General features: G+C 48.1%; 1 protein-coding gene across 5 annotated transcripts in view; it reads left to right on the top strand.

Moving 5' to 3' along the window:
• Positions 1-14,131, top strand: part of SRGAP2 (SLIT-ROBO Rho GTPase activating protein 2) — an 84,439-nt gene that overhangs the window by 14,977 nt on the left and 55,331 nt on the right. For all 5 annotated transcript variants that reach the window (XM_042884051.1, XM_042884052.1, XM_042884050.1 and 2 more), the window contains one exon: positions 8,855-9,047. In XM_042884051.1, the coding sequence (XP_042739985.1) occupies positions 8,855-9,047 (193 nt within the window). The remainder of the gene's footprint in view (positions 1-8,854; positions 9,048-14,131) is intronic.

Raw genomic sequence — 14,131 nt, 5'->3', positions numbered from 1 at the left:
GCAAATGGCAAAAGGAAATGTGAAGTGAACTGGGAGCAGCTCTTTGTTCCTCTATCAGTTGATGTGTGTGTAGCTACATGCGTTTGTTTTACACGTATTTTTTAGTATATGTAGTTTTTTCACCCAGAGGGTGGTGAGGCACTGGCACAGGTTGCCCAAGGAGGCTGTGGATGCCCCATCCCATCCCCAGGCATTCAAGGCCAGGCTGGATGTGGCTCTGGGCAGCCTGGGCTGCTGGTTGGTGACCTGCATATAGCAGGGGATTGGAAGGAGATGATCATTGGGGTCCTTTTCAACCCAGGCCATTCTATGATTCTGTGATATTTGACCTTCAAAACCAAAAGAAAAATCTTTTCCCTCTTCTTCTGTGTTGTCTTTTGTTGCTTTACCAGCTGTAGCTTTCTGACATTAATGACCTGAAGGTGTAATGAGCAATAAAAGAAGCTGAAATGTATTGATAATTCATAACTCAAGGATGGCAATATTGGATTTTCTGCATTACCTAAGGTGCTGCCAGCAGTGGGGTTTATTGAAGGGTAACCATGCAGCCTTATCGATGGAATTCTTACTGCAGCATTGATATTCTTGCTCTGTATTGCTGAGGCAGTTAAGGGCTGTTGTTATAGACCTTCCTAACATAGGTTCTTCTTAAGAGTTCATGCTTAAAAAAATAAAGGCAACCAATGAGAGCCTCGTCTGTGGTGCTCGGATCAGGCAGTGCAGCAGTCCCAGGCTGAGCACCGCATGGCATCGCAGAGATGCTTCCTCCCCATCATTCTAAGGTGGTGATTTTCTGCTTTTTGTCTTCATCTTTTTGGTTTGTTTTTGAAGGGAAGATGGTGAGATGTCTCAAAGGCACCGGAGTGTGCACTGAAATGGAGCATGGCATGCCTCTGAAATAACTGGCACTTCATCACCTTCCGGCTATTTCTAGTATTTCAGTGCTGGCTGTTTGTTTGGTTGTTTTATTGGGCGTGTTTTTGTTAAGTTCCCTGCTAAACGAACCAACATAAACATTCCTTTTAACGAGGCCTGGCAGAAGAGCTGAAGGCGAAGGCTCAGCTCCTGCCTCCCATGTTGACTTTGGCTTCTGCTCTATGGGGCTTTTTCAGCAGCTCATCTTGGCAGGTTGCTGCTGCTTCAAATAGAAGGGTAAATAAGTCACACCCAGGATCGCAGTCCTAACAGTGAATGGGGTTACGTGTGCTCTGCTTTCCTCCTGCTCAGATGGTTTTAATAAATCTTTTAAACCTTTGTTTTGTTTTGTTTTTTTGGGGTGCATTTTGTCGGGACCGATTTGTTTCCACGGTGTTGCATCAAGCAGGTGAAAAATGGAGTGCGTTGCTCATTGGGCTGCAGGTGTGGGGCTGTGGTTAATGGTGTGGAGGTGACGGTCAGCACTTGGTCATCTCAGTGGTCTTTTCCAACCTTAATGACTCTATATTGAGCTGTCTGGGCTTCCAAAAGCAGCGTTCATGCCTCCCTTCTGCCCTAATCCCACCTGCCTGATGATGGAAAAGGTCCCATGGGATTTCTCAAGAGCAGAAGGACATCATTGGGCAGTGCTTTGCTGTTGGTGAACGTGTTCTTGCAGCTGGGTGCTGCTGTGTGATGCTGTGCTTGGTGCTGGGATCTGGATGAACACCTGGCTTATCCGCCACGCTCAGCCTCCAGTTGCTTCAAAGATGCACCAGAAATGTGTTGTGGTTTTGCTTTCTTGCATTCCGCTACTAATTGCATTCCTGTGTGATCATCTTAATGAATAGCTGCAATCTGTCTGCCCTGTTGCATCTGTGTGTCTTTGGAAAGCCCTTTTTTGGGGGGGGCAACAGGGATTTCTGTAGAGGGGAGCAGGGGTTGGCTGGGACAGCTTCTTAAATGAAGGTTTGTATTTAGCTTCTTTTGCACAAATTTACAACTGTACGTAATAGTAGGTAGAGCCTTATTCATGTTCCAGAGGAGGAGGACGTGAGTTTTGATGCCAGCTTTGTGATGAAGGCGTATGGAAAACCATCATCTCCTTGTTCCTGCCCTGCTCTGAGCTGCGCTGATGAATGGGTGTTGCTACAGCTGACAAAGAACTGATAGAAAAACGATGATTCACATAATTCGTGCTCTGCAGGCTCTGTCAAATACTCATTTTGCATCTTTACAAGAGGTGCTGTGGATCAAAATGCCAGTTCCTCTGCGTGGCAGCCCTTCACGTACGCTGCTGAATATTTATGGCTCTGATGGAATTTCTTCCCTGTCCTATGATTGCACTGGGGACGCCTGCTTGTGCTGCCTTTGCTTTTGATGAGCGTTCCTGGGGTAAACTTATGAATGAGAACAAGGACTGAGCAACAGAGAGAAAGGAGTAAAATTTTTCATAACCTTCTTTGGTGGTTTTAAATTAGGTTTATATCTTCTGCTTATTAGCCATGCTAAAGGCGGGTTAGAAACAGTGCTCCCATTTAATTTTCTGGTGTAAACAATTAAGATGGATTTACCATAAGGTGTCTTTCCATTTTAAGGGTGCAGTGAGCCCCATAATGGCTCCCGTGCCAAGGGACCAGGAGGTGGCCAGCTGGGAAGTGGCCCTGTCCACAGCCACCTCAGGTCACCACGTGGGCCTTTTTGATCTCACTGAACTCATCTGCCACGATGCTCATTATTCACCTCTCCCGGAATGCTCATGGTTAATTAATGGCTCCCCAGAGCTCCCCAAAGCACGCACAGGGCTGGCTGGGAGGCGGGCTGGCGCTGCCACTGGGCTGTGCTTGACTCACGGTGTTGAGTTGTCCGTCTGTCCCTCCTTCTGTCCGTCCATCCTGCGCTTTGCAGGCTGTGGCTCCTTTGGATGCTCACCATGGTGTTGTCCCCCAGGCCACGGGGCTGCTGGCCCAACGTGTCCGCTGGCACCGCACCGCTCCGACGCACAGGTGGGTGCGGGTTTGATGCCTTTGCAAGCCGGTTGATGAGCTGGACCTCATCCCTTTTACTTTCCTACCTGTAAGAGAGATTCTGAGTGTTGGTTCCTTAGGATATCTAGAGGTAAGAGAGGCTGGTGGCACTGAAAGCCATCGCTGTGCTTCCTCTGGGTGTTGGCTCTATGCTGGAAGGGGCTGTTATGGAGCTCAAAGCGCTCACACGTCCCTTTCTGTTCCTCTTCATTTATTTCTTGATCATTTATGCATGTTAATCTGTTAGCTACCAAAGAGGAGAGGGAGGGGAAGGAATCCTGAGGTGAAATTAAATGAGACGCCGGCATTAATCATTCTGTTTGTATCTCTAAATATATGACATAATTCACCCAAGGATTTTCCTTTTATTGCGGAGATTAAAACATAACTCATTAATTGCCACTCGTGTACCAGCAATTTTATTGACTTGAAAAATGCACCTAGCTTTGCTTTGCATGGGATGCCCTGTGTAAGTGTCACATAAACCAGGAAGGACTTTTGCAGAGCATTCTGCCCAATGCTGTTCAGTGCTGGAAGGATGGGCAGTGATGCATGGGCAGCCCCTGCGTGCTGCTTTACCTTTATAGCTATTAAATATCCACAGAGCTCTGCCAGGTGGGCTTTGGTAGCTCTGTAATTGGAGAAAATGAGCTACAAGCGTAATTAGTTGTAAAAGTAGGAGCATTTGGAATGGAAATCAGTTGTTCCTCTTTGATACCCAACCCTTGGAGGTGGGCGTATGAAAGGATGGGGCAGGGCAGTGAGGGATGGAGAGTCTCTCTTAGCTTTGCTTTTGAGCAGTTATATGGAGACTGATTCTTGATCATCTGAGCAAAATGCAGCTAACCAGGGCACGTTGTCTACATTTTGGACCAGACAGGTCCAGTGCAGAGCAATGTCCAGCACAGTCTGTGGCATTCCCACATAGTGAGTCTGGGTGCTCTGCCAAACAAGTGGCAGCATCTTAACTCTGCTTTTGTCTTCCAGACCTGTTTTGCTGTTCTCCTCCTGCTGGATTTCCATTCTAGCATAAATAGATGTTTCTGTTGAAAGCAAGTGCCAGCCTCTCCCTTTTACGCAGGAATTTAACTTGCTTTGTGCAGCCTAAAACAGGGCCGTGCAACATTCTTCATTTAAATGGCTTTCTGTTTTGAAACTCAGAGCCATGAGTCCCTGGCTCCCCTCCCTCCTCTCCCCACGCCCAGCCCGCTCATTGCTTGCAAATGAATTAAATGAGTTTCCCACACCTTGTGATGGATCTGATGAATTCTCACAGCCTATGGGGAAGCCCAGGGTGGGCGCTGCTCGTGAGCCATCCTTGGATTTGGTGTTTCCTTCTGTTGTAACTTCCTTATGATGTTTAAATCGTGAATAGTGGTGTGTGTGTATACAGTGTGCCTTTCACCCAGTGGTGATCGCTTCAACTCTGGGTTAAGACCAAAACCTAAACTGTGCACTGCTGTGCATGCAAGCGCAGCACACTTGGTTTTAAATGGGAGAAAGATGCAGAATGTGACTTGCTCAAGTAAAAGTGCCAAAGGCCGAGCTCTGCTTTGAATTGCTGTCCAACGAGGGGCTGTGGACAGAGCTGTCCCCCAGCTGTGCCCCATGGAGATGCTTGGAGCCGTGCAGTGTGGTGGCTCTGCTCTGTAGCCATGCCCTGGGATGGTGCAGTTCCTTCTCTCTTTGTGCAGCCTGGCTCTGATGCGCAGACGCTCCGATGATGGCTTCTGAACTGTGAGTTGTTCAAATAACTGGGCCGTCTCAGGGCTTTGGAACAGTCAGCCAACATTAATTATTTCCAGTGTCACTCTGCCCTGCCTGTGCTTATTGGAAGTGCAGCTCGTAGAGCAGTGGATGTGCTTGTGGAGCTGATGAAAGGAAGGAAGCCGCGCTTCGCAGGGATGCTGTGTGCTCCAGGACAGCCCGTGCCCCTGGGAGCCCCTGCCCCCCAGCCACGTCTTTGGTGAAGAACCCATGGCTCTGATGTGATTATTCTGCTTCCTGCAGACAGCTGAGCAGAACAGAATTTAATTGTGGCTCTGATAGATCTGTGTGAGCTGCTGATAAAAAAATCTGTCGCTGTGAAAGCATTCACTGAGCCGCTTCCTTTAGAACATCTCAAGCAGTGTGCTGCTGCTCGGTTGTCCAGACGACTCATCCCATACATTAACAGCATCCACCAAGTCTTTGGCCATCCCTGCAGCACTGGATCCATCACTATGCATGAGAGCAAGCTGTTCAAAGACCCATCAGGAAGCTGCTTGGAGAACACGTTATTTCAGGTCTCTCCATAGCAGTCTGGGGGTGCTCAGGGCTGGAGGCTGCAAAGGGTTTGTCAGCAGGAGTCAAGTTCTGAGCACTGGGGATGCGAAGTGATGTCTGTGCGTTGGGTTTGCTTATGCTAATGCTCCCTGTGTCACCATGATTTAATTCTTACATTCTAGAAATCCACGCTGCAGACAAGTAGTGTGGTTCTACTGCTCGTCTGTAAGACTTTCTCTGGCATTCAGAAAGCATAAGCAGGTTTTATCTGCAGGTATGGAGAACAGACGTGTAGGTTTGCTCACTCAGTGGGGCTTTAGCTGAAGAACACTTACAAACGTCCAAGCTGTGAGTGAGACAGCATGCAGGTGGGTTGAGTGTGGGCAGCATGAGCTGCATGGCTCCTTGGGGTGATATTGGTGTGTCTGGGACTGCAACTGGTAGACCCGAGTAATTAGTGATGCAAATACATTAGGATGGAGGTATGCAAAGGAGAGATGAGTGTTCTCGGTAGTTCTCAGGGACCCAAAGCCTGCCTTGCTTTTTGCTTGCAGGCACGTCTCATAACCTTTTCCTTGACTTCACTGCGCTCATCTCAGACCTCCAAACATCGCCACAATCTGAATCAGAAAGAATTTTGTTGACTGGTGCCTGCAGCTGTCTCTACATGTGTGTGACAAGAGCCCATCTGCAGTTATAACGTGCCTTACCCAATGTCAGTAATTCTCCAATGAGTCACAAATATCCCGTTGTAAAGGGAAGTTTACCTTTTTCCAAGGCAGGCAGTTTTTAATAGGACTGTGAGTCTGAACCTCCCTCCTGGCTCTGGCCCTGAGCTAAAGCTGCATGTCCTCCTCTTGGCATTTCCACTTCAAAGTGCAGTTCTTGGATTACCCTGGGATGCGTCTGTGGTGCTCAGTGCTGGCAAAGCAGTTTGCTCCATTCCATCCTCCCTGCTGCTGGGTGGGAGCTGGAGGCTTAGCAGTCGGTGGTGTCCTGGGAGCATTCTGTGTGCAGGGGAGGCGTTGTGCACAGCAGAAAGCAAAGCTCAGGTTGTGCTTTTTTTTCCCCCTGGAAGTGGGCCGATGCGACTGCGTTGTGGAACCGCTGCTGAAGTGCCTGTGTTTAATTCAGGGGCAATTAGCTGATGATAAATGCAGCATCACTTGTGCCTATCGGTACTTTATATGCTGTAGGGCTTCAAATGGAGGGGGTATAAATGTGGAGGATGACAAAGGTGACTGAAATGCGGAAGGTAGAAGATCTTTCTGTCTCAAAATACTTTAGTAAGAAGATGTGCTGGCTGGGTGCATATGGGGAACGTTGGAAAGCTAATTGCAGAGAGGATTAAAAAAGCCAAACAACTGTCTGGGACTTTACAATACTCTGACTGAGATGACTTTATGATCTGATGATGGAAGTGAGTAAACAGTTTGTTTTAAAGCCATGGAAAGCTTTTTCCTTTTGCTGTTCGGGATGTTTTAGTTGCAGCACATGAGTTTGAAATGCCACAGTAAGGGCTGCACAACAGAGCAGGGTTCATTGGGAGTCAGGACAGCTGGGCTGTAAGCCTGGCTCTCCCTGACCTGCATCACTGTGCTCTGTGTCACTGTTGTAAGTGGTCACTTGGGGTGGCCTGCAAGGTGTAGGGAAGGAGGTAGAAGGCTTCAGGGTGTTCTGATGTGGCTGTTAACCTAAAAAATTGTGCCAATTAAAGATGCAACTGCAGTGAACTCGAAATCAGCAGGCATGGGGAGGTGCTGTGATGGGGGACCAGCATGAAAAACCCATCCTCTGCTTTTGTGGGGGAACCAGCGGATGCTTCGTTCTCTGCAAAGCCCAGTAAACCTCAGGAAATTCCTGCCTTGATGTGGCAAAATGTGGGGCGGTGATGTTGCAAGATGAGCAAGGTTGCCCCTGCCTGGCAGCAGCAGAGGCTCCACCAGCAGCAGCTGAATGGAGGATTGTTCCCATGCACCCCATCAGCCGCTGCTTCCCTCCCAAACAGCGCCTTTATTGATAACAGAGAGTGCTGAGAATGCATTTGCTGCTGACGGCAAAGGTTAAGAGTCCGTGCTGCTTGCAGCAGGAGAGCTGCCTGCGAAATACTCTGCCCTGAGAACCAATGACTTTGTTTTAATTTTCATATTAAAATGAATGCGCTCTGCTGACCTCTCAGGTGCAAGTTCTAAGGTTGGGGATAGGGAATCTAATGAGGTTTGGGGGTCTGGATGGGGCTGGGTGGATGGGAGGAGCAGCAGTGAGTGCTGCAGGGATGCAGCCTGGAGGGGGACACATGCTGCAGTGGTTCTGATTAAAGAAGTATGCGGACAACTCGGGCTCATGTATTTGCTTGTAGCTGTGTTTCCTGTTGAAAAGACAGAAGTTTCCTGTTCCGAGATCCTCTCCCCGGGGTGAAGTTGGCACTGACCAGCTTTGTCCATGGGTTTGTTCCTCTGCTGTCACTTTGCTGCCCTGTGTTTTTTTCCACGCGCTCTCAGAAGCGGTCTGCACTGTTTGCAATGCTGAGAGAGGTCATCTTTGAGCTTGAACAACCCGCATTCTTGCAGATCGCTTTTTGGCAAGCCTGATGAGGAACTGTGTTTGTATACACGTGTTTTGGGTTTCTGAGTCCCTAAAATAAAGATGCGTGCTTTCTTTGCTTGCAATCCCCAATCCTCCAAAACTGTTCCTGCAGATGTGAGCGCAGCTGAAGGCAGCAGATAAGCATGGCAGAGAGAGGAGTGCTCATGGGATGGGACTCCCCTGCAGGGCCTGGTGATAAAGATGTTGATCAGTGACAAAGATGTTGATTAAAAAGTTGAGTTTGGAAAATGATACTTCCCCATCTTTGGTTGTGGTGACAGAATTGTGCTGCAGCTGTGATGTGTGGACAGATGCAGGGCTGTGTGTTGTAGGAGGACCTGAGGGCTCCACTTCCCAATTTTATTGCTTATTGAGTTCAGGCTGGAACAGCATATCTCTGAACTTTGGGCAGAGCACAGCAACTGTCCGGCTGCAGTGGGCAGCTCTGATGTTTGAGTGCTCAAAGTACCTATTTTGTTATTTGCATGCTGAGTTTATTGCCTTCTGAAAGTAAGCTGTCTCAGCTGCAGCGCTGAATGTTTCCACGTTTTTGGGCTGATGCATTTCCATGTTCTGTTGGACTGTGGGGGAATGGTCTCACGCAAGTCCCTGAGTCTCCATAATGTCCTGGTGGGAAGCTGCCATGTTTGTGACACATTCTGCAAGCAGTGGCTAAAATACAGTGTAAATACAAAAGCTGTCTTTGGGAATAATTACATATAATGATCATATTAACACTTGTCTGTGTTACTTCTTTATGGTCCTGTAGTCACGGTGCGTTTTTAGGCAGTGAATGCCAGAAGTGCACTTGGAGCTTTGCAGCCTCTGTGCTGCCAGCAGTGCAGCTCTGCCCATGGGTTTGTGCATTGCAACCTGCCCTGCTCCTGCTGCACCCTTGGGGGGCAATGCAGTCATCTCCTGCCTGTGCATAGAATTAATCATAATGGAGCTTTACTGACATATTGTTAATGAGGGAGTGTGTTTTGACTAGATTTTACTAGAGAGTTTTGTTGGTTTTTAATGGGATTTTGTTTAATCTTGAGTGCTTTTGTTTGTTACAGAGATCCGTGCCCAGTTGGTAGAGCAGCTGAAATGCCTTGACCAGCAGTGTGAGCTCCGGGTCCAGTTACTGCAGGACTTGCAGGATTTCTTCCGCAAGAAGGCAGAGATTGAGATGGATTACTCGAGGAATTTGGAGAAGTTGGCTGAGAGATTCCTGGCTAAAACTAGGAGCACCAAAGACCAGCAATTCAAGTAGAGTATTTGCCTTTTTATTTTTATTTTTGTCCTTTTTTTTTCCTCTCTTCTGAATGTGGTTGCAAGTGTAGGAATGCAAGAAGTGAGCTGGTGCAGCGAATGTCAGTGTCAGCATGGCTGTGAATGGCAATGTTTCCCAACTTCATGATGAAACACAGAACCCATTTCACATTTCTGCATAGCCTGCTTGCCTGGTTCATTTCAGCATCTCGTTCTAAAGTCATATGTTGTCCACAAGGAATGGAATGGTGGAAGAATTGGCACAGTCTATAAAGGAGGCATTTTCTTGGAAAGGTGAAAAGGTTCTGCGCCACGTTTGGTGCAGAGAACTGGAATTTCCTTCAGTCTTAGTGACAGCAGTTACCTTGCCTTCAAGCCTTCAAAGAGCTTGAAGTGCTGTTTGCAGGTAGGTCTGGCCATCCTGCTCTGGCTGTTCCCACTCAGCTCCTTGGGTTGGATGAGCAATAAGTGGCGGATGTGGTTCCGTGGCACGGAGTGTGACCGAGCAGCCCTGGCCATGAGTCACTGAGCTCCATTCTGTCTCCTGGCAGCATCCTGCGCTGCCTCCACCCCGACTTCTGGCACTGCTGGGCTGGGCCCTCATCTGTGTTGTTGTTGTTGCTGTGTTGGGGGGTTGGGGAGATCAGCTTTCCCTTCCAACTATGGCCCTTCTTGCAAAAAAAAACCACTCAGGAGGCACCATTTCAGCTTCAGTTCTGTGCAGCTTTAGTTTATTTTCTGCACAGCTCTGTCATTTGTTTAGTTCTTAGTTAGGATGGACATTGTGCTACATTGCCTGGAGAGCATGACTCTGAAGTGCAGCCATTTGAGAAATGGAGGACAGTCATTCTGCGTATCTGTAGAAAGCAATTGTCTAAAGCATACGTGTCCAACCCACTAGCTTTTTGGTTTTGATTTCATTTATGAAACATCCCATCAGAAATGCAGATTTTTATTTTCCATTTCTTCCTATTTCAGTTTCCTCGCTCACCCTTAGAGCTGTTTGTCCTCAAATCCCTCAACTATGGTGTGGCCTGAATTGGACAGGTGAATTTATCAGCACATAAAGCTTTCACCTGAATTGCTGAACTACTTATCTGTGCTGTTCTGTCGTGTCCAGGGCAGCACCCAGTGCTCTGAGCACTGCGCTCACGTTGCTGTGCACGGGGCTGACGTGGCTCACTCTGCTCCTTTTGCTTACATGAGCAGCAGATGGCTCCTAGCAGGAGAGCATTTTGCTTTGGGAACGTCTTGCCCCGCAAGGCTGAGTCCCAAGTGACCAATATGCTCATATGGGTAGGAGCTGGGATGAGGGGAAAATCCCATCTTTATAAAAACCCGTTGTCATAAGGCTGATCAGCTGCAGACAGCGTTGGTCGCTGCAGTGAGTCCTGCTGAGCTCTTGCTGTTGCTTGTTTGGTCACTGCTTTCTGCTGGCATCAGCATTCAGAAATACATCCAGATACCCCAGGGATCAGTAAGGAAGCGATTCCAGTTGTAACTGCCCATCCCAAGCACTGCTCTATTTGAGCAGCGAGGAGTGACTTGGCTGATCATCTTTTCAGTAGATGCTGAAGCTGTAATCTAATCTGGAACCCCCTAAAAGGCATTTTGATCAAAGCCAACCATCACATCTCTCCACCTACGGAGCCTGGGATTATATGACTTTGAGATGTGCATGGGCTGCTGGCTCCTCTGTAATTGCGTGGCTGTGACCCTATAAATATCCCATAATAGCATGTTCCTTCTATTACGTGACAATTACATTGGAAGGTACCATATCATTCAGGGACTGCTTACCATGTCACTTGCAGATTTTAGATCTCATAACATTGTCAAGGAGGAAACTTGTCAGGCAGGAACCCTGTAATTTGCATGTGCTTTCATACTTGAGAGCTATCATGTAATTGCTGAGCTGCTCCAAAGGGGTTAATTTCAGGGAGAGCTGTCAAGGGCAGGAAGCTTCAGCCTTACCCTCAGAACTGGGCTCTGTGGCATCCTCTACCAAGTATGTGGTGCAAACACCCTTCAAGGAGAGCGTGGTGAGGTGCAGCTTGTAGTAACTGCACGGTGTGGGTTGTGTGCTTTGTAGCTGTGCCACAGCACATGGCTGTGTTTTCCAGGTGGGCTTTGGAATCTGGGTGCTGGGTCTCAGAAGCACAAGCTGGGTATGGGCTGTGATGGGCTTAAGGGGTGCTGCATGTTGTGCAGATTCAGGCTGGTTTCACGGGAGCATCTTAAAGGGATTTGCAGAGGTAGGTGTCTGTTTTTCTCATTTTGTAGCTCTGGAGAGGGGGAACAGATTGATTCAGCCAAGGTGACATCTGAGTTGATGGCAGTTGGATACATCCCAGGTTTTAGTTGCTTTTATCTTCTCTGCTGTGGCTGTGAGAGCTTGCCTTGCCTGGTCCTCTTGAAAACTGGTTTTCCAATTAGGACAGGCTGCTCAAGAGGACAAACCAGATCTACTTGGTAATGCTTCTTCGCTGCCCCTTGGAAAATATCCCCACGTGAGCTGTCAGGGGGAGGAAATGCATTTTCCAGCCCAATTCTTCCAACTCCTACTGTTAAAGGAGCTTGTTGCTCTGAAGTTGGAAGTCATCGCTCCTTAAATGTCTGTTGAACCAGCAGCCCAGTATGTGGCTGTTCATGGGAGCTCCTGGGGTCCCTTCTGGTGGCACGGACGTGGCTGCCCTGCACTGAGACCCTGATGCTTCCATTGCCTGGCTCTGTCCTACAGACCTTTGCCTTTTGGAATACCAGTTAACGTGAAAAGCACAGCAGATCTTCAGTGAGTCCTTTTTGAGGGAAAAATTTAAAGGGGAAAAAAAAACCACACAGACAAAAAAAAAGGCAGTGCTATTTTAAGGCCATGTTTTAAATCAGGGCTGTCCTTGCAAGCAGGATACCAAGTAGCAATCAATTGTCAGCTGGAGAGCAGAATGTCCAGGATATCCCAGCGTGATTCAGATGGCTTTCTGGCAGCCTTTGCCTTGAAGTCGAAGATGCAGAATAAGTCTGGCAACCTTCAGGCTTAGCACTTGTAAACAACAGATGTTCATAACTGGAATCTTTTGGAAGTGAGGGGCAGGGAGCAGCGTGTGCCTGAAATGCTCCAAATTTGCAGCTAATGCTGAGCAGTGTCAGGAAGACTTGAAGGGGAAATGAAGAGTTCATGTGTGTCAGCACTTTGCAGAGAACTTTGCTTTTCTGGAGAGTGCAGTGGTTTCTTTAAAGCAGAGATGATGCAGGTGGTGAGGGAGGTATCAGCAAAAGCACTTGCGTTGGGTGGGCTCCTACAGTATTGCTGTACTAGATAAATATGCTATATGCTGTTTTGACCCGGGATTCCTTTTGATGGGATGAGCCTGGAGCACTTATTCTGAGTCTTTCACCCTGGGGCAGAGGGTTGTATTGGCACCCAGGTGCCAGCAGCTTTCTTTCTTTGTGCTTGAAATCATTTTGCTGCTATTGAGAGGCACTTGTCACTGTTGCTCCAATGGCAATGTCACGCGTTCAGACAGCTTCCCAGTGTCTTCTGCTCTGCAGGGTGACTCGTGGTCCTTCGTCTGGCTGTGACAGCCTCAGTGCTGCTCTTTGTTCATTGCTGGCACCCAGCATTGCCAGGGGATTTGCCCCCAAACCCGCAGTCTGACACCGCTGATGCGGCAGGGTGATGTGAATTTCAGCATTTCTTTCTCTGTTTGTAATAAGTTCATTTGCCTCTGACTCATCCTCCTTCCCGTGCTCCACGTGGATACGTGGTATTCCCATTGCCGGGTTGTGGGTGGGCTTTCTTCTTTTTGGGATGGGAGGAACTGCTCATTAAGATGTTTTTTCTGCTCCTACCCTGAATGGGCCTACCATGCAGTGCTGAGCCAATGTCACTGCCTTAGAGCAGATAAATCTCTGATTGTCTGTGAGTTCCTCGTATGAATCAGTAATTTAATTAAGAACGTTCAGATACTTGGACTCAATCTTCCCTTCTGATCTTTCGAGACCGACCGAAGCCTTTGAAGTGGAAGTTGCACAGGACTCGATCAAGATAATGCTGGAAAACCACAGGGCTTCATACTTTGTGGTTCCTTAAAAATCTGTGCACAACTTCCTCTTCCTGTTCCCAAACACCCCCAATCGCTGTGATCTGCTGCAATTTAGGCTAACCTAAATAAACCCTGGATTCGTTATCATCACACGATCTTTAAGCTGTATAAACAGTGCTTGAGGTTGAACCTGGATGCTGGCATCTTCCTGCTGTTGCAGGGGAACCTGGAGTCGAGTGAGTGCAAAATCACTTTGAAAAGTTGGTATCCAGCTCCTGAGGTTTGGTTTTTACTGCTTAGCAGCTCCAGGCCATCACTGCTGGCTATACCCAGCCATCACTGCTGCTCTGTTTCCTTCCTCGCCCCTCCTGCAGTGCCCTGGAGCTGGGAGCAGAATCTCTCTGCCAGCTCCTTTGAGAATTGAAATGGTTAATGGAAATCACAAATTGCTTCTCTGCCATCTGCTTGTGGTTATGATAGAAAAGGGCCTGTTGTAAACAGTTGTATAACTTCTGCTCTGTGTTGTGAAAACTGTTGCCATGTTCCTCCCCAGAAAACGCTGTGTTTTAGGGGTGGTTTAGAAGTTAAAGTGCGTGTAGTCCTAAGGGCTATTTAGAAGCCCTGAAACAAGTAACCATAACAGCTGAAACAAGTAACTTTCCTTTTCTGTTCTGTTCCTGTGCAGCTTGTCTTCTGGCCTTCCTTTGGCTCCCTTTTGCCAGGGTGACAGCGTTGTGCTGCCCCGTCATCGGGGGGAAGTTGGTTCTCGCTTCCTCTAAAAGCTTAACAGAAGGGAGCTGTTCTCATTCAGCAGGGGTTAATGAAACCAACAGGCACCAGGAAATGAAAGGAACTGGAAAGGGAAAACCTCAGGGAGCACAGAGTGATGGTTATGCAGGGTCGGGGCGCATCCCTTCCAGCGCAGACCTGGAGGTGACGATGCCATTTGCAAATGAGAATCATGTGGGGTTTGTGACTGCTCCTTCCTGCAGGACTGCCTTTCCTATTGAACCACATGCAGTGTGTCAACAACCTAAG

Source organism: Lagopus leucura, unplaced genomic scaffold (genome assembly GCF_019238085.1).
Source record: "Lagopus leucura isolate 7727_CA_CO unplaced genomic scaffold, USGS_WTPT01 Super-Scaffold_100043, whole genome shotgun sequence".
NCBI classification, from domain to species: Eukaryota; Metazoa; Chordata; class Aves; order Galliformes; family Phasianidae; genus Lagopus; species Lagopus leucura.
This window is presented reverse-complemented; position numbering and strand designations above follow the sequence as displayed.